This window comes from Centropristis striata, chromosome 10 (assembly GCF_030273125.1).
Source record: "Centropristis striata isolate RG_2023a ecotype Rhode Island chromosome 10, C.striata_1.0, whole genome shotgun sequence".
Taxonomy (NCBI): Eukaryota; Metazoa; Chordata; class Actinopteri; order Perciformes; family Serranidae; genus Centropristis; species Centropristis striata.
The window spans coordinates 30,011,507-30,036,011 of record NC_081526.1 but is presented as its reverse complement, the minus strand read 5'-3'; the positions used below and the strand labels follow the sequence as shown (position 1 = coordinate 30,036,011).

The following is a 24,505-nucleotide window of genomic DNA, read 5'->3' as shown; positions in this document are numbered from 1 at the left end:
CTAACTAAAATGTCTATCTACTTTCCGTCTTGTATTTTCTATGCCCTTTGCCAGGCCAGTTGTTATAACCCTTCTTCCGTATTTGATGTTGTGTTTATGTGTGCAACAAGCCTAGTGATGGAATGTACCATTTACGTGTAGTGTGCGGGGGTGATACAGGTGCATCTCAATAAATTAGAATATGATGGAAAAGTCAATTTCCAGTAGTTCAAGTCAAACAGCCCCAACCAAGTATTGAGTCATATAGATGGCCATACTTTTCAGTGGACAACATTTCCGTATTAAACATACTTTTTAAAATTTTGTAATATTAACACTTTTTGAGACACTGAATTTTAAGGTATGTATTAAATATATGCCATAATCTTTATAATTACAAGAAATTAAATAAATTAAGACATGAAATGTTTCATTCTGTCTGTAGCTAATGGATCTATATAATATAATATAATATAATATATATATAATGTGTTATTATGTATACATACATAAAAAGCTATTGTATCAGTCATCTCTATCAAGCTTGTTTGTCAGAGTTTGGGAGGATTTTCAATATTGAAATTGAAGATAAGTTAAATGCCAGGTGGTAAATCTGAGAGGGTCTTTAGTAACTATAGTCAAGGTGCCCTTGAGCCAAGAACTACATTTCTAATGTGCCTTGTTTGGATGTTATTTCCGTTTTAATGAACCGACTGCTTCAGTGGAACTGCTCAGCAGCCCACACAAAACTCCAGTTGTATTTGGCTTCTTCCATCAGTGAATATCAGCATGTATCAGAGCATGTAACCCTTTAATATGCAATGACTCTCCTGGGTTACTGCAACATTCACACTTAGTTTATCTTTTATTCCCCCTGCTATAAAATATTACATAACACTATCAATACAAATATTCACACAACAAATACAAACAGGATTACTTTGGCAATGCAAAAACAAAACCTCACACAAAAAATATGTGAATTAAAGATATTAGCTTGTTTCTTGTATAAATACGAAAATGCTCTGATAAATTACATTATGGAAAATAGATTCTCAGCTACAGCATTATGAATCAATTGGAAAATATTCTTCTTATGTCGACATTATCTAGGATACCAATGCATGTTCAGAAAGTCTTATATGCAGCTTTGTGTGTGTGCTCGAACAAGATAATTTGAAACAGAATATATTGTTATATCATGGGGGATATCTATAAGTGCGACAACTGCACTGAAAAACTTTATTCCAAGTAAGACCCTAAGCAGGGTTGTGGTTTGGAATATTACTGTATGTGCCTGTGAGCGTACAGACTTTGACAAACAGAACCAAATATGTTCCGTATCTGAGTTTAGTGCTGCATTTGGAGAACCCAACTCTGGTCCACGATGATAAGGAAGACAAAAGGAAAGTGCAGCTCTCCCAGAATTTATCAGGCCTGCATTTGGTCTGGCAGTGTCTGAGGAGCTTTACAGCTCTACCCGCTAGCTGTATTTCTTCAGCCCAGGCAGTGTGAGTTCATACCTTAAGAGGACAGAGAAAAAAATATATAACAGAATTATTACTTGAACCAAAAAAGCATTTGTTTCTCCAAATACATTTCTATAAATGATCACCATCGGCCAGAAAATATACACAGTGACGGTAGGAAGTATTGGTTCTTACAGTCAGAATACTAATTTAATCATGGAAAAAATAGAAAAACTGGGCCCCATACCATTCTGTTGTGCCTTTGACTAAATCCAACTGTGAAAGATCTATCATCACCTGTGGACAGAAGCAGAAGAGGCAGTTATCCAGACTGAGTGACCAAGACATTGGTTTTGCAATATACTGTATGAATGAAATAAGAAACAGTTCCAACATTTCACCATAATGAGCCAAAGTTGGAAATCTAGAGGCTGTATATTTATCACACTGTGTGACAACACAGAGCATTTCAACTGCATGCGCTCTTTGAAATCTTGTGTCAGGAATGAAAAGTCTATCACAAGCAGTGGTGAAAAAAGTATTCAGATCCCTTACTTAAGTAAAAGTACTAATACTACGCTGTGAAATTACTCCACTACAAGTAAAAGTCCTGCATTCAAACCTTACTGAAGTAAAAGTACATAAATATCAGCATGAAACTGTACTTAAAATATCAAATTTCACGAATCCACGAATACTAGATCCTGAAGGATGATGCATGGCACAGCCAACACAGCCTCCTTAGTTATCCTCATGTTTTACTTTCAAATTACCTCCACTTTCCTTTTTTTTCATTTGTTTGTTTTAACTATCCATATCTGTTGAATATATTTATATTGTGACTTTTATTATTGTTATTAATATCTTTTTTTTTTTTATCTTATTCATTCTCATTTACTTATTTAATCTCCTTAGATTGGGATGCACTGCCCGGGTTGTTGTAGGGTGGGGGGTGGGGGGATTTGTATTTGTATGTGTGTTCTGTAAAAAATCAAAAAGTATTATCTGTGTATAAGACTGTATTTATATAACTTGTTCTCAATAAAAAGATAATTGAAAAAAAATATATATCCAAAGTAAAAGTACTCGTTATGCAGAATGGACCCGCTCAAGATTGTTTTAAATACTCTAAATATATTATTATTGAATTATTTATATAAGCAGCGTTTACATTTTCTCAAGGTAGAGTTCATTTTGACTACTTAACATACTGTTATGTGCTTAAATAAATATAAAAGTCTAATCACTTTAAATGTATCATGTTTTATGTTAAATATCAATCTAAAAAGTAACTCAAGCTATCAGCTAAATGTAGTGGAGTAAAAAGTATAAAGTTACATAAAATGGAAATACTCAAGTAAAGTACAAATACCTCAAAATTGTACATAAGTACAGTACTTGAGTAAATGTACTTAGTTACATTCAACCACTGGAATGGTGCAAGTTGCATTACCCACCATGCCTATGTCCTTTCTCTCCCGTGAGTGGAACATCTTGCCATTTTTCACCGACACATCCAACTTTCTGTTTTGTGCTTCTTGAAGGGACACGTCAAATTCAAACCTGTGATAAAAGAGAGTTGGCAGAAAGAACACAGACACGGTCTTAAATATACTGAAACTACTTCTTGATCTTCACACAGGATATCATGCAAGCTTACTTGTGATTGAAGACAGGATCGACTGTCCTCTTCTTGACATGTGTCCTCTTGCGGTGCAGCCATGATTGTTCAGGGAGAAAATACAGGCGGACGTAAGAGTCTGTGCCATTCTCACTGAAGCGGAATAAGTTCCTGCAGGCAACAGATACACACAGTGGGTTACCATAGCTGGCTAGCCATATGATTTAACTCCAGCAATTTCCACTTGTTTTATGATGGATTCAGTCACAACATTTAAACCAAGAAAAAATTGATTATTAGAAGTATTTTCAACACAAAACATTAGTGAATTTTCTACCGAGTACTGAAAAAGAAATTATACTACTTTGGTATATATGTATAATATTAGATCACCCTTGTTTTTTCAATTTATTGCCTGGTACAACTAAAGGTGCATTTGTTTGGTCAAATATAATGATAACAACAAAAATAGCTCATAAGAGTTTAATTTAGGAGCCATTGTCCATGGTTTTCTTGATAATGATTTTGGTTATTATCAAGAAAACCATGGAAAATGGCTACATATCAGGTCTTAAATTAAACTCTTATCAGCTATTTTTGTTATTATATTTGTTCAAACAAATGTACATTTAGTTTTACCAGGCATTAAAGTGATCAAGAAATTGAAAGAAATTAAAGAAAAAGGGTATTCTAATCATTTTTATATATATATATATATATATATATATATATATATATATATATATATATATATATATACATATACATATATATATACACATATACATATACATATACACATATACATATATATATACATATACATATATATATACATATATATATACATATACATATATATATACATACATACATATATATATATATATATATATATACACACACACATACATATATATATATAGATATATATATATATGTATAGAGAGAGAGAGAGAGAGAGAGAGATATGCAAAGGTAGTTCAGTATTTTCAACAAAAGGTAAAAAATGCAGTATTTCTTACAAAACAAAACAAAACAACATATTGACTTATACAGAAGTAGTCCCTTGAAATCATCATCTCTGTCCTCTGCTTGTATTCCCTTTTAATTTTACTGTGTTCGGAACGTTTCTGGGCGTCACCGTTTGGGCACAAAGCTTCAAAATAGCAGATAGCCCCATAGAAATGCAAATATAGCTCGGCGAAAAGCCAAGCAGACAAAGCTCCTTCCGAAATGAGAGTGAATCTGGGGTTTGCTTTCACTTTCATTGAGCTGTGAGAGAGGAGCCAAATCTGAATGTTTTGTTAACAATCACAAGGCGTCCTGCATCGTATGCCTTTAATGTTATCACACAGACACTGAAATTCTGTATTCAGAGCTGAACTGAGCAAATTGGTATACTTCCGGTCAGTATAATTGCTGCTGGGGGACACTAATGAGGCTGGACTTTTCTGCTGTACCTGCAGGAGTTAACCACCACAATGAGTCTGTTCCTCAGGACAGCATAGCGTACAGACAGCTGGATCTCCCCAAATGAACCCTGATGTCTCTTGATGGCCCTATAGAGAAAAAAAAAATTGAAATGTCACTTTTATTACTTAATAGGGTTGTCACGATACTAAAATTTTCAATTCGATACTCGATACCATTTTCAATACCACAAGGATAAAAACAAAGACCCCAAAATATAACAGAAATATTTTTATTAACAAGAAAAATGCAACAGGTTAAAATTAACAGAACCACTGGTTAAGTTTTAATAATAAAAAACAGTTGTGCAAAAAGAAACTGCAACTATGATAACAGGCTTCAGATACTCAATACTTTTGAAAATGAGTATTGTATCCGGATACAACGTTTTAGTATCGATACTTTTTTGAGGATCAATACTTTTGACAACCCTATTACTTAATTTCTGCTAGATCCATGTCATTTAGATTCTTTTGTAAAAACATGATTTCATTTTGTTGTCTTTTTTTGTTGTTTTTTGTAACCGAAATAAAGCATTCATTCATTCATATCTGTAAAAGGTCACAGGTCAGAGCACTATAGGAATAAAATAAGACATCTGTTTTAGACTCACTCAGGATACGAGGACCCATCTGAAATGTCAAAACGTGACGAAGCCATGGAGTTCTCCGACAGCAGGCTGTGGGAGTCATACCGACGCATGTTTGGTGTGGAAGAAGAAGGCGACTGCCAGGTTTCATCAGGGCCATTCTGGGTATCGGCTACCCACTGTGCAGATGAGGACTGGGGAGCAAGGTTGGTGTTGGGGGACAGTGCTGGAGAGGAGGATGTAGCAGTGGAGGGATTGGCTGCAGGGGCGTTACCCCCTTGTGTAGACTGTGGTATTTGTTGTTTGTCTTTAGGAGGAGGGTTCAGGATAATCTTGGGTGGAGGCTTTTCCACAGCAAGAATCTATTGTGGGATTGAGGATATGGCTAATGTTAGTGACACAGTGTAAAAACCAACACTGATGTAATAGAGCTTACTTGCGCAATTCCATCATCTAGGTGGGAGCCGAAGCAGCTGTTTTGGTATATGAGGCTGCTGTCTTTGTACTGAATGTGTGATATGTTTGATCCATCTACAGTCATGGAAAAAATGATTAGACCATTTTTTCTTCAATTTCTTGTTCATTTTAATGCCCGATACAAATAAAGGTGAATTTGTTTGGTCAAATATAATGATAACAACAAAAAATAACTCATAAGAGTTTAATTTAAGAGCTGATATTTAGCCATTTTCCATGGTTTGCTTGATAACGACCAAAATCATTATCAAGAAAACCATAGAAAATGTCGAGATATCAGCTCTTAAATTAAACTCTTATCAGCTATTTTTGGTAATATCATTATATTTGTCCAAACAAATGTACCTTTAGTTGTATCGGGCATTAAAATGAACAAGAAATTGAAGAAAACAAGGATGGTCTAATATTTTTTTCCATGACTGTATGTGTTCTGTAAAATAAAAGTATTTGTGTACTCTCAAATGTTGTGTATTCACCCTGAGAGTGGCTTTCAGCTTGATCTGGCTGTTTGCTCCGGAGCGCTCGAGCGGGAAGCGCTGGTCAAGGGTCATGTCGGAGACGTTGAGGAGGCGAGTCAGAGGTATGTTGAGAACACCAAGCTGGGTCTTCTTCTCTGGCTCTTTGACCTGGACCACAAGAACACAAATACAAATTCAAGCAGTGGTGGTAAAAGAGTTCATGTTGAAGGATATTGGAAAGAGGCCTACTCTTACAACATTTCCAGGTTCTATTGAAGGTAACTTTTTTTCTGTCTGTACAACACAGTACATATTGTCTATGCAAATTCATAGGGCTGAATACAAAGGTAGACTATACTGGGGGTTGGACCAGTGTTGAGTTTCATGCATAAAGATGCATTTACCAATTTGCATTGAAACAGAAATAGGACTACTGCCTTGTAGTTGTATGCCTCCGTCAAACAGTCTACATCAATGTTTGTCCAGACTTATTATGTTGTGAAGACTTAAATAGTTATTAATTATTAACTAATAACACTAATTACTATTAGGGATGTTAATAAGTAACAATTTCAACATTTACAGACAATAGGAAAACTACTGAGTATTATTACTATTATTAAAACAGTTAAAAATGCGATTAAAAGAACTTTAAGAAAACTAAGTCAAAGTCAAATGATTTTGAATGGGTTTTTGGTTAGGTGCCTGAAATAAGGTCTGTGGTTAACACCAGATGTTCACGTTTTGTTGTATGACACAAAATACATTAGTTAATACCCCCACTTGTCGTTGTTGTTGACAAGTGGCTAAATGAGACCACAATGGTTGTCGGGGACATTAAACGTCATCACACATACAGGAACTCTCACACTAGTCCGAATAAGCATATATTCCCTTGATCTAAGATATTTCATCTTACTTAGATTTCAGTTTTTGCAGTGCATTAGGCTACTGTTTCGCTAGCTTGTCAAAACTACTTTGTTAGCTTGTCGGAGAGCTTCTGAAGCATAACGGCTGTGATGTTCAAGTCATGCGACCGTGGTGTAGTTTGCAATAGCATACTTCTAGCTTTTTATTTTTCGTTGGCTGCATTTGCTTCAAAAATAATAAAAAGTGGTGTTAGCCACAGAGTTTATTTTCTGTCATGATCCAAAACCCAATGCCAGTAAGTTGGAATACATTGGGCTATTATCAGTTTATACTTTCTAATAACTATGAAATTTTAGGTGGAGGCTTTAAATAAGCCCATGTGGGTTTTCTGCCTCTCCCTGCACTTTACATTATGTTATCTTTGTCATTTTATGTAATTCTAACTGTGCAAATAAAATAAAATAAAATAAATAAATACATAGTGACGCATGCCACTATATGGATGATGACTGGTGGGTTAAATCGGCCGTCCTACTAACAGAGAATACCAGGCAGACATACAGCTGACTACCTTGGAGGTAAACGAGTGGTGGAGACAATGCATGCAACATTGTGGCTGCAAGCCTGTACATGTCTGCAGCTGTCCGAGGAACACGGATAGAATATCCAAGCCTCAACTCTCCCGGACGGTTGAACTGGGACTCTACTGCCTGCTTGTCTGTTAATGCTTAATGGTTAATGATCGGTTAATGAGCCCAAGAGGCGGTTTGTGCCAATTTTGAAGAATTTTCCTCCAGCCGTTGTCCAGGAAATATCCCATTCATGAGAATGGGACAGATGGATGGACAGACACGGCTACTTAATGCCTCCAGCCACAGCTGTCACCAGCACAGGGGCATAAAATGTGGGAGAAACCCTCGCTATGTTGTGTACAACATTAAATAACAAACCTGAAGCATGAGCTGCTGTGTTTTGACATTATGCACAAAGAAGGTGAAGCCCTCCTCCCACTTCGGGTCTTTGGATGAGTACACAACCTGTCGAAAGAGAGGACAGCGACAAGTAGCAGCTACAGCTGAATGCTTTCATTGCAAAACAGGGTTTCAGTCTGAAATTAAACTTTCCAGCTTGATAGTTTAGAGTTGTTTTGTACAGGGCTAAAACACATAAAAACAAGTATAAAGATGAATAAAAAGATATACTACTTAAGGACTTAAAAGAGAAAATGGTGTATTAATGTGATAAAGGGAAAAGTTGTACCTTGCTTTTTTGAACGTCCTCACCAATGGAAAATTCCACAAAGGAGTTTGGGCAGACAGTTCTCTTTGTGAGCTGAAAAGAAAGTCAATCAGTGAAACAGTGCATGATTTTTTTTGCTAAATACTTTTTTAATACCGTGTGTCAATAATACTGACACAGAAAACCTCAGGAACAATGGGGAACATTGTATAGTGACTGTACTGATGGACAGAGTGGCTCATCATTACCAACAATAGATTTTCAACTACTTGACACTTAAGTCTCAACTGATTTCCCTGGTTGTTTCTGCTTTCACTTATTATCATAATAACCACAATCATTATCAGGAAAACCATGGAAATGGTTAGATATCAGCTCTTATACAGGTGCATCTCAATACATTAGAATATGATGGAAAAGTCAATTTCCAGTAGTTCAAGTCAAATAGCTCCAACCAAGTATTGAGTCATATAGATGGACATACTTTTCAGAGGCCAACATTTTCATATTAAACATACTTTTTAAAATTGGTCTTTTATAATATTACATTTTTTTGAGATACTGAATTTTAGGTCTTCATTATATGTAAACCATAATCATTATAAGTAGAAGAAATTAAATAAATTAAGACATGAAATGTTTCATTCTGTGTGTAATGGATCTATATAATGTATTATTTCCACTTTTTGAATTAAATTACTGACATAAATAAACTTTTCTTTTTCTAATTTATTGAGATGCATCTGTATTAAACTCTTATGAGCTATTTTTGTTGTTATCATTATATTTGTCCAAACAAATGTACCTTTAGTTGTACCAGGAATTAAAATGAACAAGAAATTGAAGAAAACAATGGTGTAATAATTGTTTTCCATGACTGTATGTGAATTTGGAAGTGAACTGACTGGTTGGGCTTCCAGGAATGAAACAGAGAATGAACAAGGTGGACTGACTGGGGATGCAGAGTTCACAACTTTTTTTATATTTTTATTAATATTTTGTCATTTCAGATATTTTCAACTGTTCCATATTAAACGGATAAAAAAAAAAACCATTGGAAATAAGAAGTAATTTAATATCCTGCCCCAATAATAAGTTTGTCCACTTTTGTCTACATTTCTATTCAGTAAGCCTTGTCAAGAGGCCTCCTGCTTCTGCATGGATAACCAGGTGAAACTGGGTCATGCTGATCAATACTAAATGAAAAGAATGCTACTGAATTTCAAATATTAATAATGATTTATTTGATTTTTATGAGTTGTTCTACAATCATGAAGTGCTGTCATATAGCAGCATGCAATAGAGTTAATTAATGGCTGATAATAATATCATTTAAAAAAAATCATGCATTATTCATGAATGGACCATTCTACATAATGAATAGTGTTGGTACTTTCAGTATATTTTGATGTGCTTATACTTTTGTACTTTTACTTAAGTGCAATTCTGAATGCAGGGCTTTGACAGTACTTTATACTGTAGTATTGCTACTTTAACCAAAGAATAATACATTTAAAAGTCCACATCTCAACTTGAGAATTCAGTGTAGCCTCTCACACAACATGTTACTGTAGTTTTACACAGTGGCCAGCAGAGGGCGTTCAAAGCCAATAGCTGCTACCGACAGTTCACCCTAGGAGACCCTGTAATGCAACAGATTTGGTTGACAGCTAGCTATAAATCAAATTGTAACAACTATTATTTACTTACTAAATTACCATATGAATGAAGTCTATAGAAATGGCAGTTTGAGTGGGTCTAAAGTTTCTCTCAGAAACTAAAAAGTAATCTTTTAACTCAATGGCATTTATGGATTTGTCCTATATGTAGAAATCTTACAGTTGTATAATAAAATTAAAAAGATGGGAAAACGTATAATATAATTAAAAAGAGGGAGAACCACACCACAAAAAGTTAGTTAGTTAGTTACCAACACTTCTCTGCATGTTTCTTTATAATTGGTATTTAACCCTTAACAAGCCTCGGTTTAGAGGAAGGAATCTAACAACAGGGACACCAGCTGGGAACAACACACCCACAGACAATGACAGGCACGCACCAGACAAACAGGAAATACCTGCTACAAGTGCACCTGGAGGACTATCAGAAAACATCTGATCTGACTGAGGCTTTTGTCTGTCATCAGGAAACAACGCGAAAATAAACTTTAAGTATGAATCCCAATTTTCAACTACTAACCACCTGACAACCATGAACATATAAGGCCTTAAGATTTAAGAAAAAAGGTTCAACTACTACTACTGCTCTTCCACACCCTATGGGGAATGTCCAGTCATAAAACATTTGTATGAACAGGTTCTGTTGGAAGAAAGGTTGGGCCTCTGCATATCGACCAGCCGTTGATTAAGAGCCTTCATATGTCTATTTAAGTACAGAATAATATTTCAGGAATGTTATAAGTCTCCTGGCAATGATTCGGCTGCTGCCACCCTTCAAAACTGATTTGTTTTATTAGTTAGAATAACTTACATGTATGGATGTTATGACAAATGAAATTATGATCAGTAATTGACTGTTGAAAAAATGAAATATGCAATCATGTTGTTATAGATACAGAACCCCAAGGCCCGGATTTTTTTTTTTTTTTTTTTACAAGCAATTCATTCATCCCCTCTGTAATAACTTTCCTAAACAGCACGTTTTTTTGTTTTTATCATTTGTTGTGTATGAATGTGATTGTAAGTGTGTTTTAATTTATGATCCCATGTCAAAGACAAATGATATGTCTATGAAAGGCTGTGTTATAGTATATAAATAAACAATGAACTAATGCTTGCTTTTCTCTCTCAACAATAAGGGTTTCTTTAGTCATTTTAGTCAATGGATATACATGTCTGATGTTTGTCTATATTGCACATGGAATATATATTTACCACAGCATAGTACAAAAATATTAGCATCAAAATATACTTAAAATACCCAAAAGTAAATGTTTTCATCATGCAAAATGGCCCATTTCATATACATATTTTAGATAACATAATATTATGTGATTATAATTATTGATGAATTCATGTGTACATAACTTTAATGTTGCAGCTGATAAAAGTTGAGCTAATTAGAATGCCTTTATATGCTGCTGGGTAGGTTAACTTATAACAATATATAATAATTTATTAGTTGTTTGGATGTTATATTAATAATAACAATTTGCAAAATAATCAGTAGCTTAATTTATCAAATAATATATATCAAATAAATAATACATATTTAATGAATAATATATATTTCCCCCTGAAATGTTCTGGAATATAAGTATAAAGTACTGAAAATGGAAAAAATAAGGAAATTCTCAAAAAATCTCAAATTGTTCCAAGGCGCAGTACTTTGTTATATTCCACTCTGTGTACATGTTTGGTGTATATTTAAATAGTCAATCTGACTACAACATACCAGAGGAGACACAATGAACATAGGGCGCCTTTGGGTGAGGGGTCCCAGCTCCTTTTATAACAACTAGTGGGGAGGGAGGGTGGCTTACCCGAGCTTCCCTTGAGTGCTTCCCGTGCTTGTGATGCTCGCCGATCTCACTGTGATCTTTCTGTGGACAAACACAAGAACACACATCTGCACATTTGCCTACCCATAGTGCATCACTGGCTCACAACAACAACATTAGGAGCCACTTACTGGTATGTTTGAGGCGCTGTCCAGATACACTGCAAGCATAGCACAAGCAAGGCCGTCTGTGGACTGGACGAGAGCAACACATGATTACACAACTGCTAGCTCAAGTTACACACAAGGTCAACCTTCAGTTAAAGGTACAATGTGGAATTTTCAGAAATTTCTTGTTACTAATGACAACGGTGGCGTTTAAGTGATCTGCAGAAAGCATCACATGCTCACTTTTGTTTGGAAATGTATTTCAAACATATAAAAGAAAAGAAATGATCATACAATCAATAAAAATGTACAGAAACTAAAAAGCATAAAACAAAATAAATAGCCTTGGTTTACTTGTCAAAAAGGAGTGAGAACAAACTAATTAATTCCCACCCCCTCCCCATAATTTATTAATTATTAATAAGCTTCCCTATTGAAACAAACCTATACACCAATTACTTTTCCTCAATTTGTACTGTAAAATATATAATAATATATATATATAACAGATATTATCTTTTACCTCTGTCATACAGAAATATAAATTCATTACTGTTATATGTAATACGTAACATACGTAAAATAGAAATTCATTATAAATCAAAAATACAGTTCATTACTTCTAAATGTATCTTAATCAACAGACAATTTCATTACTTACATATTTAGATTAGATTTATTTTCCCAGAGGGAGATCTGTTTTCACAGCCCAATATATTTATCAAATATATAACAAACTTAGCTAACATTACAAAGAAACCAACAGCAGATCCATGTTGCACTGCTAAAATACAGCTACCTGGCTAATTTAATATTACATTAAATTAGATTATACTTTATTGATCCCACAATTGGAAAATTCAAAAGATATGAATATAAATTACAGGGGGGAAAAGTAGTAGTAATTTGAATGAAAAATATAAATACTGATAGCTTAGCTTAGCTTAGGTTACAGTTAGCTAGTTGGCTGCCCCTGCCTTGTGTTGGGCTAGCAGGCTTCAGCAATTGTTAGTTATACAGGTGCATCTCAATAGATTAGAATATGATGGAAAAGTCCATTTCCAGTAGTTCAAGTCAAATAGCCCCAACCAAGTATTGAGTCATATCGATGGACATACTTTTCAGAGGCCAACATTTCCATATTAAACAGTCTTCTGTAATATATTATTTTTGAGACACTGAATTTGAGGTCTTCATTAAATGTAAGTCACAATCATTATAATTAGAAGAAATTAAATAAATGAAGACATGAAATGTTTCATTCTGTGTGTAATGGATGTATATAATGTGAATTTCTGAATTTAATTACAGACATAAGTAAACTTTTCTATGATATTCTATATATGATATTCACGTTAGGCAGTGACGCAATTTGGGAAGCTAGCCAGCTAAAATACCACTGTCGGATCGGTTGGTTTTGAGCTGCATTACCAAATGAAAGTCGCTCCATGAATCATCGTCCTGATGATGACCCTAGTTTCCCCCCACCAACTTTGGTAAAAATTTCTTGTTTGGCCTGACGGGCTTTACGAAATAAAACTTTTTTTTTCTGTGCTAACATGGACTTTGCATCAAGCTATGTGTTGTGGTGGTTGACGGTCATTTGTTGATGTTAGCAGACTCCATTTCTAAGCTAAAATAAGCAGTGTTACCAAGTTAATGACTTTGTCACTAGATTCAGTGACTTTTCAGACCCCTCTAGCGACTATTTTTCAAAAAAGCGACTAGCAACAAATCTAGCGACTTTTTCTGATGTGACTTTTGGAGACTCGTTCTTACTCTTCAGGTGCTGCCGGCGGCCCCTCCCTAGTCCCAAAGCACTCACAAGCGGCACAGTCCTCCCGCAGGAGTCTCTCCCAGCTGTAGTCAGAGCCAGAGGGGATGTTAACCCCTTAGTGCCCAGTCTGCAAATCGCCTGTCGGAGTCAGTGTCTCTTTTGGGTCATTTTTGCTGGTCCCGAGGCCGAATAAAGGAGGGGGGTTGAAATTGTGACAGAAGACAGTGCACTTGCAGTTCTAAACATATTTAGGGTGTTTTTTACTCACTTTTAGTCTTTCCTACAACATTATTCCTCTCTCCTACAGCGTCCATTACAATAACATGCACATGTCAAATTATGCAAATTAGGCGATGACGTCATTTAGCGACTTCTAGCGACTTTTAGGACAGCCAATAGCTACTTTCCTTACTGAGGAGTTGGCAACACTGAACATAAGCTAGCATTGCACACTTCAGTGCTTTATGGGCTCTTAAGAGGCAAAGCCCAAGGGTACCTGTAAAATCTCTACATTTTTGGAATTTTTCCGGCGAAAGAGGGTTTTCATTGTAATCAGTCCAAAGTTAAGTCAACCGAAAAAGTCAGGGAAGAACTCTATCTTTAAGTTATGCTACAATCCTTTTACACGTTGTTAATAAGCAATTAAGAGCTGCTTCAGATAGTGCCTTTAAAATAGTAGAATATGATCTGGATAATATTGAGAAATTTAATAAAAAATTCTGATGGAAGAAGTAAAAGCAAAAATAAGAGTACCTCCCTCAGCAGGCTGGGGTCAGATTTAAGGGAAAACCACTGGAGCTTGAGATGAACTTCTCCACTCGGGACCCCTACCAGGGGAAACCACTACAGCAGCAAAGGAGATTCATTTATCAACATGACATTCACATAAAGACTGCATTTAAATAGAAAACTGGTGAAAATGGTAAGAAATAATACATTAGCATTTAAATGCCTCTAGCCATTCTTAAAAACCCTGCTGCTGTGAATTCCCAAGATATTTCATAAGGAATTAATACAGCAGGAAACAATACACTGTAATGCCCTGTAGTGCTGGCAGTTATCTTTGAACTACTACTTCTTATTCCAGAGAAATAATGTAGTCATTAGCCACAAATCAATTAATTTAGTGCATCCACAATTAAATAAAAACTCACCTCATCCATTTCTATATCCCTCTTCACTTCTCCAAAATCAAGGTTAAACCTGAGGTGATAATGAGAAATGATAAAGAAGAATCCAGCATTAATTTCATATGTACTTATATTTTTCCACATCACCACCCAGTTATCTTCTCTGAAAAGTAAAGTGAATAGAATAAATGTGACTCATACAGCATTAACCCCACTAATTTGTGCAGTTATTAGATGGTTTCTTACGTTCCAAGTTTGTCATCTTTGTCCGTGTCCTCATCAAATAGCTCCATCTCCAACTCTTGTCCTGGGGCTTCATGGACCACAAACTGCACACGGATAAAAGGAAAAGTGGATGTTATAAAATGTCTTTAAGATAGGACAGTCAGTTCAGTCAGGTGCATCTCAATAAAATTAAAATATCATAGAAAAGTTTATTTATGTCAGTAATTCAATTCAAAAAGTGGAAATGAATCATTATATAGATCCATTACACACAGAATGAAACATTTCATGTCTTCATTTATTTAATTTCTTCTAATTATAATGATTATGGCTTACATTTAATGAAGACCTAAAACCCAGTGTCTCAAAAAATATATATATTACAAAAGACCAATTTTAAAAAGTATGTTTAATATGGAAATGTTGGCCTTGGAGAAGTATGTCCATCTACAGTCAAGGAAAAAATGATTAGACCACCCTTGTTTTTTTTAAAATTTCTTGTTCATTTTAATGCCTGGTACAACTAAAGGTACATTTGTTTGGATAAATATAATGACAACAACAAAAATAGCTCATAAGAGTTTAATTTAAGAGTTGATATCTAGTTATTTTTCATGGTTTTATTGATAATAATTTTGGTTACCATCAAGAAAACCATTGAATTTTCCATGACTGTATATGCACTCAATACTTGGTTGGGGCTATTTGACTTGAACTATTGGAAATGGACTTTTCCATGATATTCTAATTTATTGAGATGCACCTGTATACCTGCACCCCAGTTCAGCACAATGAATTCAATCTAATTATGGAAAGGCTTCAGCGGGTCACATATAGAGAGGTATTAGAGGTGCAGTTAGTACAGAAAAAAGGTAAACAAAAATTGTTTGCGAAAACCTAAGCTTTCAAACTATGAGTGGTTTACAGTGATTTCAGTTGCCTTTCAATGTTTGCAAGTGTTGCACAACAGGATATACACAGGACTACTTGTTTAAATATGACAAAGGTTTTCACATTTACCTCATACACTTCATTCCACGTGGGGAACAAAGTCTCTTTGATGGTCTTGCTTTTGCAATGTTTGTTGCCCACTGTGAGTGTTGCATACGGGTCTGATTTGCCTTTCACTAAACCCATCATGTATGTGTCCTTGGGCACCAGGTCTCTGGCCTCCAGCAGGTGGACCCTCACCACACCCTGAGGAGCAGACAGGGAGAGATTCAGACAAACAATAAAAGAAAACGACACAAAATCTTCACCTATATATTAGGGGTGTAAAAAAACAAAATTAATACTGTAGATTTTACATTTGTAATATTGTAATATTGTGGTATAGTACTGTGGTATTTTATGCATATGGTGGTGACTTCTTCATACAATGAATATGATATACTGGATGGTAACCCCTGTGCTGTGTTATTAGATTAGACTAATTACTTTATTAATCCCACAATGGAGAAATTCAACCTCTGCATTTAACCAGAGGGGGTTAGGTGCCTTGCTCAAGGGCACATCTGTCCTTGACCTATCAATCCTGGGATTTGAATCGGCGACCCTCCAAACCCGATTCCTAACCTCTAGGCCACTGACTGCCCATTAATTGCATTGCCAGATTCCTTACAATTGTCAGTTTGATATCTAAATTGCAACTGTTTTTGTTTTGGTAGGAGACCTTTATTCTAAAATGTTGTTATAATATTTTTCAAAATAAAGTGAAGATTACGCTGTTACAGGGAAAGTACTGTATATCTTACATACTCTGGGTAGTGGGAACCTCATCTGATCCACTTTGACCTGGTCTATGAGGGGGATACACATGCGGTTGGGCAACACCATGAGTGAGGCAATGATGTCCATGATGGTCCCCTCAGACACCGAGCTGGAATGGGACAGAAGAGGTGAGAGATCTTTAAAAACCAGTCAACTAAACAGCAAAATGTTGGGGTTGCCATTAAGACTCTGGGCATCATAATGGTGTGTTTACACCAAAATAAAATGCATATTTCCACATTGCAGTACTTGAAAGAGTTTAACTGCTGGACCATACTAGGGATAAAAACGTTTTTCTGACATTTCTTTCCTCAACAATGGCTTAAATAAAAACTACTGCTGCTTTGTAGCTGTAGTGGAAGTCCCTGGTAGTTCTGAGTTCATAATTTCATACAGAGGTGGACACAGATTTTTGTACACACACACTCTTTTTTTTCTCTTTCCCCTCTCTTTTACTATTATTTATGTATATTATCTGTTATGTTTATGTGGTCAGTTTAATCATTTTTTACCGACTATATCTAAATATGTAAATATTGTATAGTTTATTTGGTTTCAATTTTTGTAACCGTTGTTTGTTCTTAAAAGTATACAAATCTTTATCCAAGGGTGTATACAAACATGTTTAATGCCGACACCAATGTACCCTGATATAGGTATGTACCGCTGTTATTTTTGTATACACATCAATAAAAATATGAAACAAACAAAAAAGAAAATCCACAATGAGAGTCAAATAATTGCAGCGTTTTCTCAAACTTTCCTCAACTTAAAGCTTCACTGCTCTGAATTTTTTTGAATAAAATATTAAAAAGCCTAACTTTGCATCCTTATTTCTGATGAATCAATATAATATTGCCATGCAAAATATTGCAATACTATGCTGTATCGAAAAATTAAACTCATGCAAGTACACAGATATATGCCTTATTTGCATATTGGCTTCATGGGATACGTGTCTTTGCATTTCATTTTCATGTAATCGCACCACACAAAAAATATGCTTTGCATTTGGTGTAAACACATCGTAAGAGTCAGATTTCAGATTTCTGTGGAATCTAACCTGAAACCAGGGGTATCCAGAAGGTTGGTCATGCCTGTCCAGTTGATTTGTAGTGTCTGAGGGTGTAGTTAATAGTTTAATAGTTTAAAACTAGACCAATCACACACTTTATTAACGACAGCAAGTTCATGAAAATATCACTCACAGGACGGCGAATGAAAAAAAAGGTGACTCCTCCCACCAGCGGTGCTTGGCCAATAAGAGGCTCCAAAATGACCCTCAGATTCCCCTGGAGCTGGAAGATTAAAGACAGTTTTTACAAGTTTATTATAAATGCATATGATTATGGTAAGTACAGAGAATACAGGACGAGATACCCACTGTAAGTCCTTTGACCCCAGCTGTGATTGCCGGCTTCACTTCCGTGTCGATGTCCACATCACCGTCATAACTGCAAAGTGAACAGTGCAGGTGAGATGTAAAAAATATGGTAAAACAGCATGCACATCCACTAGGCTTTGGTTCAAAGGGAACAGTGGATTTGGAACAGAGGCACCAAAACACATTCAACACTTAATGACAAGACAGAAGCAGTTCTGATGTGAGAAATGTGTCTGCCCGACCTTATAACCATGTCCAGAATCACCTCCTTGTGATCCACTTCATGTGTGAGTGCTTTTATTCCTGTGATCCTAGGAGGCTGGGATCAGAGACACATATTAAAGGAACCTCCTCAAGCATATAAATAAGACACTGCACTCTTAGTTTATCATATACAGGTGCATCTCAATAAAATTAATTGAATTAAAGTTTATTTATGTCAGTAACTGAATTCAAAAGGTGGATATAACACGTTATTCAGATCCATTACACACAGAATGAAACATTTCATGTCTTAATTTATTTATTTAATTTCTTCTAATTATAATGATTATGGCTTACATTTAATGTAGGCCTAAAATTCAGTTTCTCAAAACATTTTAATATTATAAAAGACTAATTTTAAAAACTATGTTTGATATAGAAATATTGTCCTCTGAAAAGTATGTCCATCCATATGACTCCATACTTGGTTGGGACTATTTGACTTGAACTACTGGAAATGGACTTTTCCATCATATTCTAATGTATTGAGATGCACCTGTATATGTGTGAATGCAGTATTTCTATACAGCTAATCGCAAGGGTGTTCTAAAACATGAAGCGAGAAAAGGATTTGATTACGGTTCGACTGAACACTGTAATATTCAGGAGAATTTAAATGGCTTCAACAGTGGATTGAGAGTCATAGAAGAAAGCAAACTTACTATGTGTCCAAAGTGGACCTTGGTGAAAGAGAACGTCTTGAGCGCAGGGCTGGAGAGCCTGACAGTCGCCTGGATGCTTTCTTTAAGGAGCTTCTCCATGAACATCCCAAAGAAAGGCCAGGCCTGCTCCAACACCTGAACATACCAAGCAAAACAGAGCATGGGGAAACGCCCGGATTCCACACCTTGATCAAACAGCACATAATTGCACTTGCACATTTTAAAAAGGATAGTTCAGATTGTTTCAAGTTTGGTTGTATGAGTAACTTGTCCATAGTCAGAGTATTACCTACTGTAGATTGTGGTCAGTATGGCCGGTACTGACATAAAAGCTAAGCTAAATACCACTGTAGATGGAGGCAGCAGCTTTTTTTAGTCACGAAAAAAAAATCTATTTCAGTTAAGAATATTTTTTACTGCTTTACCTTTCTGTTAGACAGCCCTTTAACTGAAGCCGTTATAACCATGTACTCTGTATTTAAAGCCACCAGACCAGTGGTTGAAAGTAACTGAGTACATTTACTCAAATACTGTACTTCAGTATCATTTTGAGGTACTTGTACTTTACTCGAGTATTTCCATTTTCTGTAACTTTATACTTCTACTTCACTAACTTTTAGGTAAATATTGTACTTTTTACTCGACTACATTTAGCTGCCAACTTTAGTTACTTTTCAGGAGATTTAACATAAAAAACATGATACATTTAAAGCGATTAGACATTTTTTTAATTAAACCACATACCAGTATATTAAGTAGTTTAAATGAGCCCTATCTGGGCAGTAGTTTTGAATGCAGGACTTTTATTTGTAGTGGAGTAATTTCACAGTGTTGTATTAGCACTTTTACTTTACTAAGTAAGAGATCTGAATACTTCTTCCACTACTGCACCAGACTCCTTTGACAAAAACAGTCATTTTGCTTTGCAGAACTCAGGAGTTGCTGAACTACTGCTGCCCTGACTGGATAATCTGTTTGTGTTATTGTGTTACTTTGAAGGTTGGTTTTAATTCACAAAAGTCAAAATAACACAAACAAAATAATAATTTGAGGCAGCAGTAGACCAGCAGCTCCTGGCTTCTCTGAGGTAAAAATACTGGTTTTGTCAAAGGAGTCTGGTGGCTTTAAAGAGAGGACAGATAAAGGTTTCACTTTCCATCTTGCAGACTTTAACAGGGCTGCCAGATGGTGAGTTAAAACAGTCAAGATAAAAAAATATATATATGTATATATTTTGCTGCTGCCCCCATCCCCAGCAATACATTTCTTAGCTTCTGTGCTGGTATTCCTGGCTGCTTCTCCAAACCCGGGTGGCGTGCCGACCTCCATCTACTGTGGGTAGACTGTGAAGTGTAAAGTACCTCATACAACCTCAATAAAAAAATCAGAACTATCAGAAAATGAGGTAAGAAGATAGACACTATACCTTGTTAACCCAGCCAACTTTCTCAACATCTGTAAAGTGGACCTTTGAAAAAAAAAAGTGAAGTTAGAAGTGGGTTTGTATGTACGTGTCCAACTCAAACAACAAAGCAGCATGCATGATGATGGTGGTGATGGTATTGAGTCATTAGTTATTAATTATCCATCATGCAAATTCTAAGATGGCTTAGGAGTAAAATTAGTTGACAAAAATCAAGTGCTTATGGTGGATCGAGAACGATTGTGCAAATTTCCCCATATATACAAATTTGACAGCATTCCTTAGCAAAATGGACATGGAGAACACGGTAGTGTTGTTATTTAGGTCTTACCAACGTTTCGTGGCAGCATCGAAGCTGTGGACTGTAACAGAGGTTTGCAATCATGTTCTAATACAGATCATCTATGAAAAAAGTACCATCAGTGAGTTCTGCCTGAGATGCCAAAGAGGGAAAGCTCTCCCAAAACCTAAAGTACATTTTTTAAGTATACTTTAATATAAAATGGGTTAAATAACAGCCACTGACATAACAGTTTGGAAACAGTGGCAGTTCTAGACCAATTTTACTGTGGTGGCCAGTGTTTAATTGGAGGGGCACATTCAAAAATGGCAAAGATGATATTTAAGCATTCAAAACCTTTATTTTAACTTATTTAAAAATCTCATTTAAGTTTATTTGGAAGATACAAATACATTGATTGAAATAATGAGACTTACCAACAATAACAATTATTTTTGTACAATGACATTTCTCATTTTTGTGCACAATTACTTTTTTTAAAAACTGCAGTACAGTGATATGGTATACATATATATATATATATATACACACACACACACACACACAAGCTTTTATTGCATACATTCTGGGTTCCTTTTGTGTACAAGGAGTTATTGTTTGAACAAAAAATAGGTAAGAATTGTTTCGTCGTTCTTCGTTATATATTGATAATTTTATTATTAATTTGACACAGGGGCCTCTCAATAAATTAGAATATCATAGAAAAGTTTATCTATGTCAGTAATTCAATTCAAAAAGTGGAAATAACACATAACACATTTAATGTCTTCATTTATTTAATTTCTTCTAATTATAAAGATAATGGGGTACATTTAATGAAGACCTAAAATTCAGTGTCTCAAAAATATTTAATATTACAAAAGACCAATTTTAAAAGTATGTTTAATATGGAAATGTTGTCATCTGAAAAGTATGTCCATCTATATGACTCAATACTTGGTTGGAGCTATTTGACTTGAACTACTGGATCATATCATCATATTCTAATTTATTGAGATGCACCTGTAGAAATCTGCATATTTCAAGATAGAATTCTGCATTGTATTGTATTATGACCTTATTTAGATTTTAGTAGGGCCTACTTTAAAGCATGTCATGATTATCTCTCTCTCTCTTTGTCTCTATGAAGACACACACACACACACACACACACACACACACACACACACACACACACAGGGAGTGAGATGTAAAACACTAACTAAATAGTAATCTGATCTGTTGTTCATATTACATTCCTCTGACATTAGAAGAAGCCCTCTCACTGTGTCTCTCTCCTTAGTTCCCATGAGTCATTGTTTGTGTGGGTGTGGTGTAACCAAATTCTGAGAAAAGAAACCTCCAGAAAATTAATAGCACATTTGGCTGGCTTAATCCAGGACTGAGTGTATGGGAGGCTGATCCCCATTCTGGCATGTTTATGCAAATAAAGTGCAGCGTCGTTAAGGCAACACAGAGTGTGACATGTCCCACAGTATGGGACTTATTTCACGATGCTTTGCAGAAAAATCAGAGACTTTCTTCAATGACTGGAATGACTCAAACCCCTTACTGCCTGGCTGCCACAGTACTGCATCATATGAACATAATACATACCCATGATGCCATTTGTAAGGTGTTTTCCAGCTCCCTGTGGACCACATGTGATTCATTGTCAACAAAATCGAACGCGGTTCCGAACCGGGCGTCTTTCCACTGTCGGTTCTTCCTCCACCAAGTGACCATCACCATGCACAGCAGCACCCAGCTGATACTGAGCCCCAGGTATCCTGTCAGATACACGGGGTAGAAGAAGAGCATGGCTCTGCCGAAGTACATCAGGAACTCCATCAGGATGCGGTTGACAGCCGAGGAGCTCAGCTTGTCGGTGCTGCCGTGGATCGACAGGTTTTCCCCGAGCCCCGCTCCCTCCGTCGGATACATCTGCCCTGCGGATGCCATGATTGGGACTCCCGCTGGAACCTGGTTCCAGTTGAAAAGAGTTGTTTTCGCTCACTGCCTCGGTCGGTTTGTTTTCGCGTATTTCGGTTCACCTCAGCATGTCTTTTAAAGTAAGACGACACAGTTAATCCAGTCTAGTGCACACCCCATTAGTGCAGTGGTAAAACGAGTCGCACAGTCCAAAACTTCCGTGTTTGTAACTTCCAAAGGGAAGGTAGACACACCTGCACCCATGGGTGGGGAATGCGCGCAACAATGAAGAATTCCACCCTAAAAATGAATGCATAAAAGCCAGGCCCGGCCTTAACCAATTTGGTGCCCTAGGCAAGATTTTAGGTGGTGCCCCCCTTGCATCGCCAGTGTAGCTTATACTCACAAGAAACCGAATAGCTTTGTCTTTGACCTTTTTTTTTTACTTAAAGAAAGCAAAAATGCTGTAACATTACAAACATATTATATTATTTTTATTAAATAAGCTTCGCTTTGCATTTAAATTAACGTGGGATTATTTTTTGTTTTAAGAAATAATAATACCAACTAGTAAAAAATTGTGAAAATTAGGCCTACACTTTTTTTTCTTTCCCATTTGTGGCGCTGGCGTCCCCAATGGCCCTCTACGCCTCTCATAAAAGCAACGTGTATGTATGTATGTATTTCAGGGTCCCTTTTTTAAAATTATTATTATTATTAGCCCTGATTTTTATACGTACGGAAGAGGATTAGGGCCACATAAGAAAAAAATATTTGAGTTCTGACTTTATTCTCAATTCTGAGAATAAAGTCAGAACTCAAATATTTTTTTCTTGTGTGGTCCTAATCCTCTTCCATATATACATTTATTATATTATTACGTGGGTCTTATTTTAGCCATAGAATATAAATATTCTATTTATTTTTTACAGTTTTATATTTTATATTTATACTTTAGAGTACAATCACTGTGAGCCAATGCAATGGAATTTCGTTCAATGTGCATATTTGTATGTACAGTAATGGAAAAAATAAATTAGATCATTTTTTTCTTCAAAGTCTTGTTCATTTTAATGCCTGGTACAACCACAGGTACATTTGGTTGGACAAATATAATGACAACAAAAAAAATAGCTGATAAGAGTATAATTTAAGAGCTGATATCTAGCCATTTTCCATAATAACCAAAATCATTTTTCATAATAACCGAAATCATTATCAATAAAACCATGGAAAATGTCTAGATATCAGCTCTTGAATTAAACTCTTATGAGCTATTTTTGTTGTTATCATTATATTTATCCAATTAAATGCACCTTTATTTGTACCAGGCATTAAAATAAACAAGAAATTGAAGAAAACAACGGTCTAATATTTTTTTTCATGACTGTATATTGCAGGGTCGTATTTGTGTGTTTTTTATTATTAGCATTGACTATTATAATTTTATTATATTATAATGTTAGTTTTCTTTTAACTGCAGTAACTAAATATACTTTAGATTTTTGTTGTTTTGTTTTGTCACTGTGCCAATCTTCAAAATCAATCAATAAATAAAATAAAATAAATAAATATATATTAACATGGCTAATAAACCAGCGCTATGTACTATTTCTATTATTTTCAAAGCCTCACAGTCTCACTCTTACATCTCGGCAACAGGAGATGATAGTCAGAGGAAATGTAAATGCATTGATGCAGTGAGACCTGCAGATGGAGCCAGAGACTTCACCAGAGTGCCTCATTTTAATAAACCTGTGTTACAACTAGTCTGTGATTTGCTGGTCTCTGTAATACTATCTCACTGAGGAGTAACAGTGTGTAGGCTATATACATGTTTTTGCACTTCAAAGTAG

At 35.5% G+C, this 24,505-nt stretch overlaps 1 protein-coding gene across 2 annotated transcripts; it reads right to left on the bottom strand.

Moving 5' to 3' along the window:
• Nucleotides 1–828: 828 nt before the first annotated feature.
• Nucleotides 829–22,947, bottom strand: esyt3 (extended synaptotagmin-like protein 3). Of its 2 annotated transcripts, none has more exons than XM_059343658.1 (23): nucleotides 22,335–22,947; nucleotides 20,441–20,482; nucleotides 19,015–19,149; nucleotides 18,331–18,407; nucleotides 18,089–18,158; nucleotides 17,913–18,002; nucleotides 17,768–17,823; nucleotides 16,693–16,813; nucleotides 15,955–16,131; nucleotides 14,956–15,038; nucleotides 14,734–14,782; nucleotides 14,333–14,422; nucleotides 11,827–11,889; nucleotides 11,678–11,737; nucleotides 8,197–8,268; nucleotides 7,887–7,973; nucleotides 6,085–6,234; nucleotides 5,156–5,493; nucleotides 4,533–4,631; nucleotides 3,109–3,240; nucleotides 2,906–3,011; nucleotides 1,696–1,745; nucleotides 829–1,502 (listed from the first exon to the last, which is right to left on the bottom strand). In XM_059343658.1, the coding sequence occupies exons 1-23, from the start codon at nucleotides 22,677–22,679 to the stop codon at nucleotides 1,463–1,465; spliced, it is 2,532 nt and encodes an 843-aa protein (XP_059199641.1). In that variant the 5' UTR covers nucleotides 22,680–22,947; the 3' UTR covers nucleotides 829–1,462. The 2 variants fall into 2 exon arrangements, with proteins under 2 accessions (XP_059199641.1, XP_059199642.1); XM_059343659.1 differs by lacking the exon at nucleotides 22,335–22,947 and adding an exon at nucleotides 20,769–21,197 and having other exon boundaries at nucleotides 833–1,502.
• Nucleotides 22,948–24,505: the final 1,558 nt, after the last annotated feature.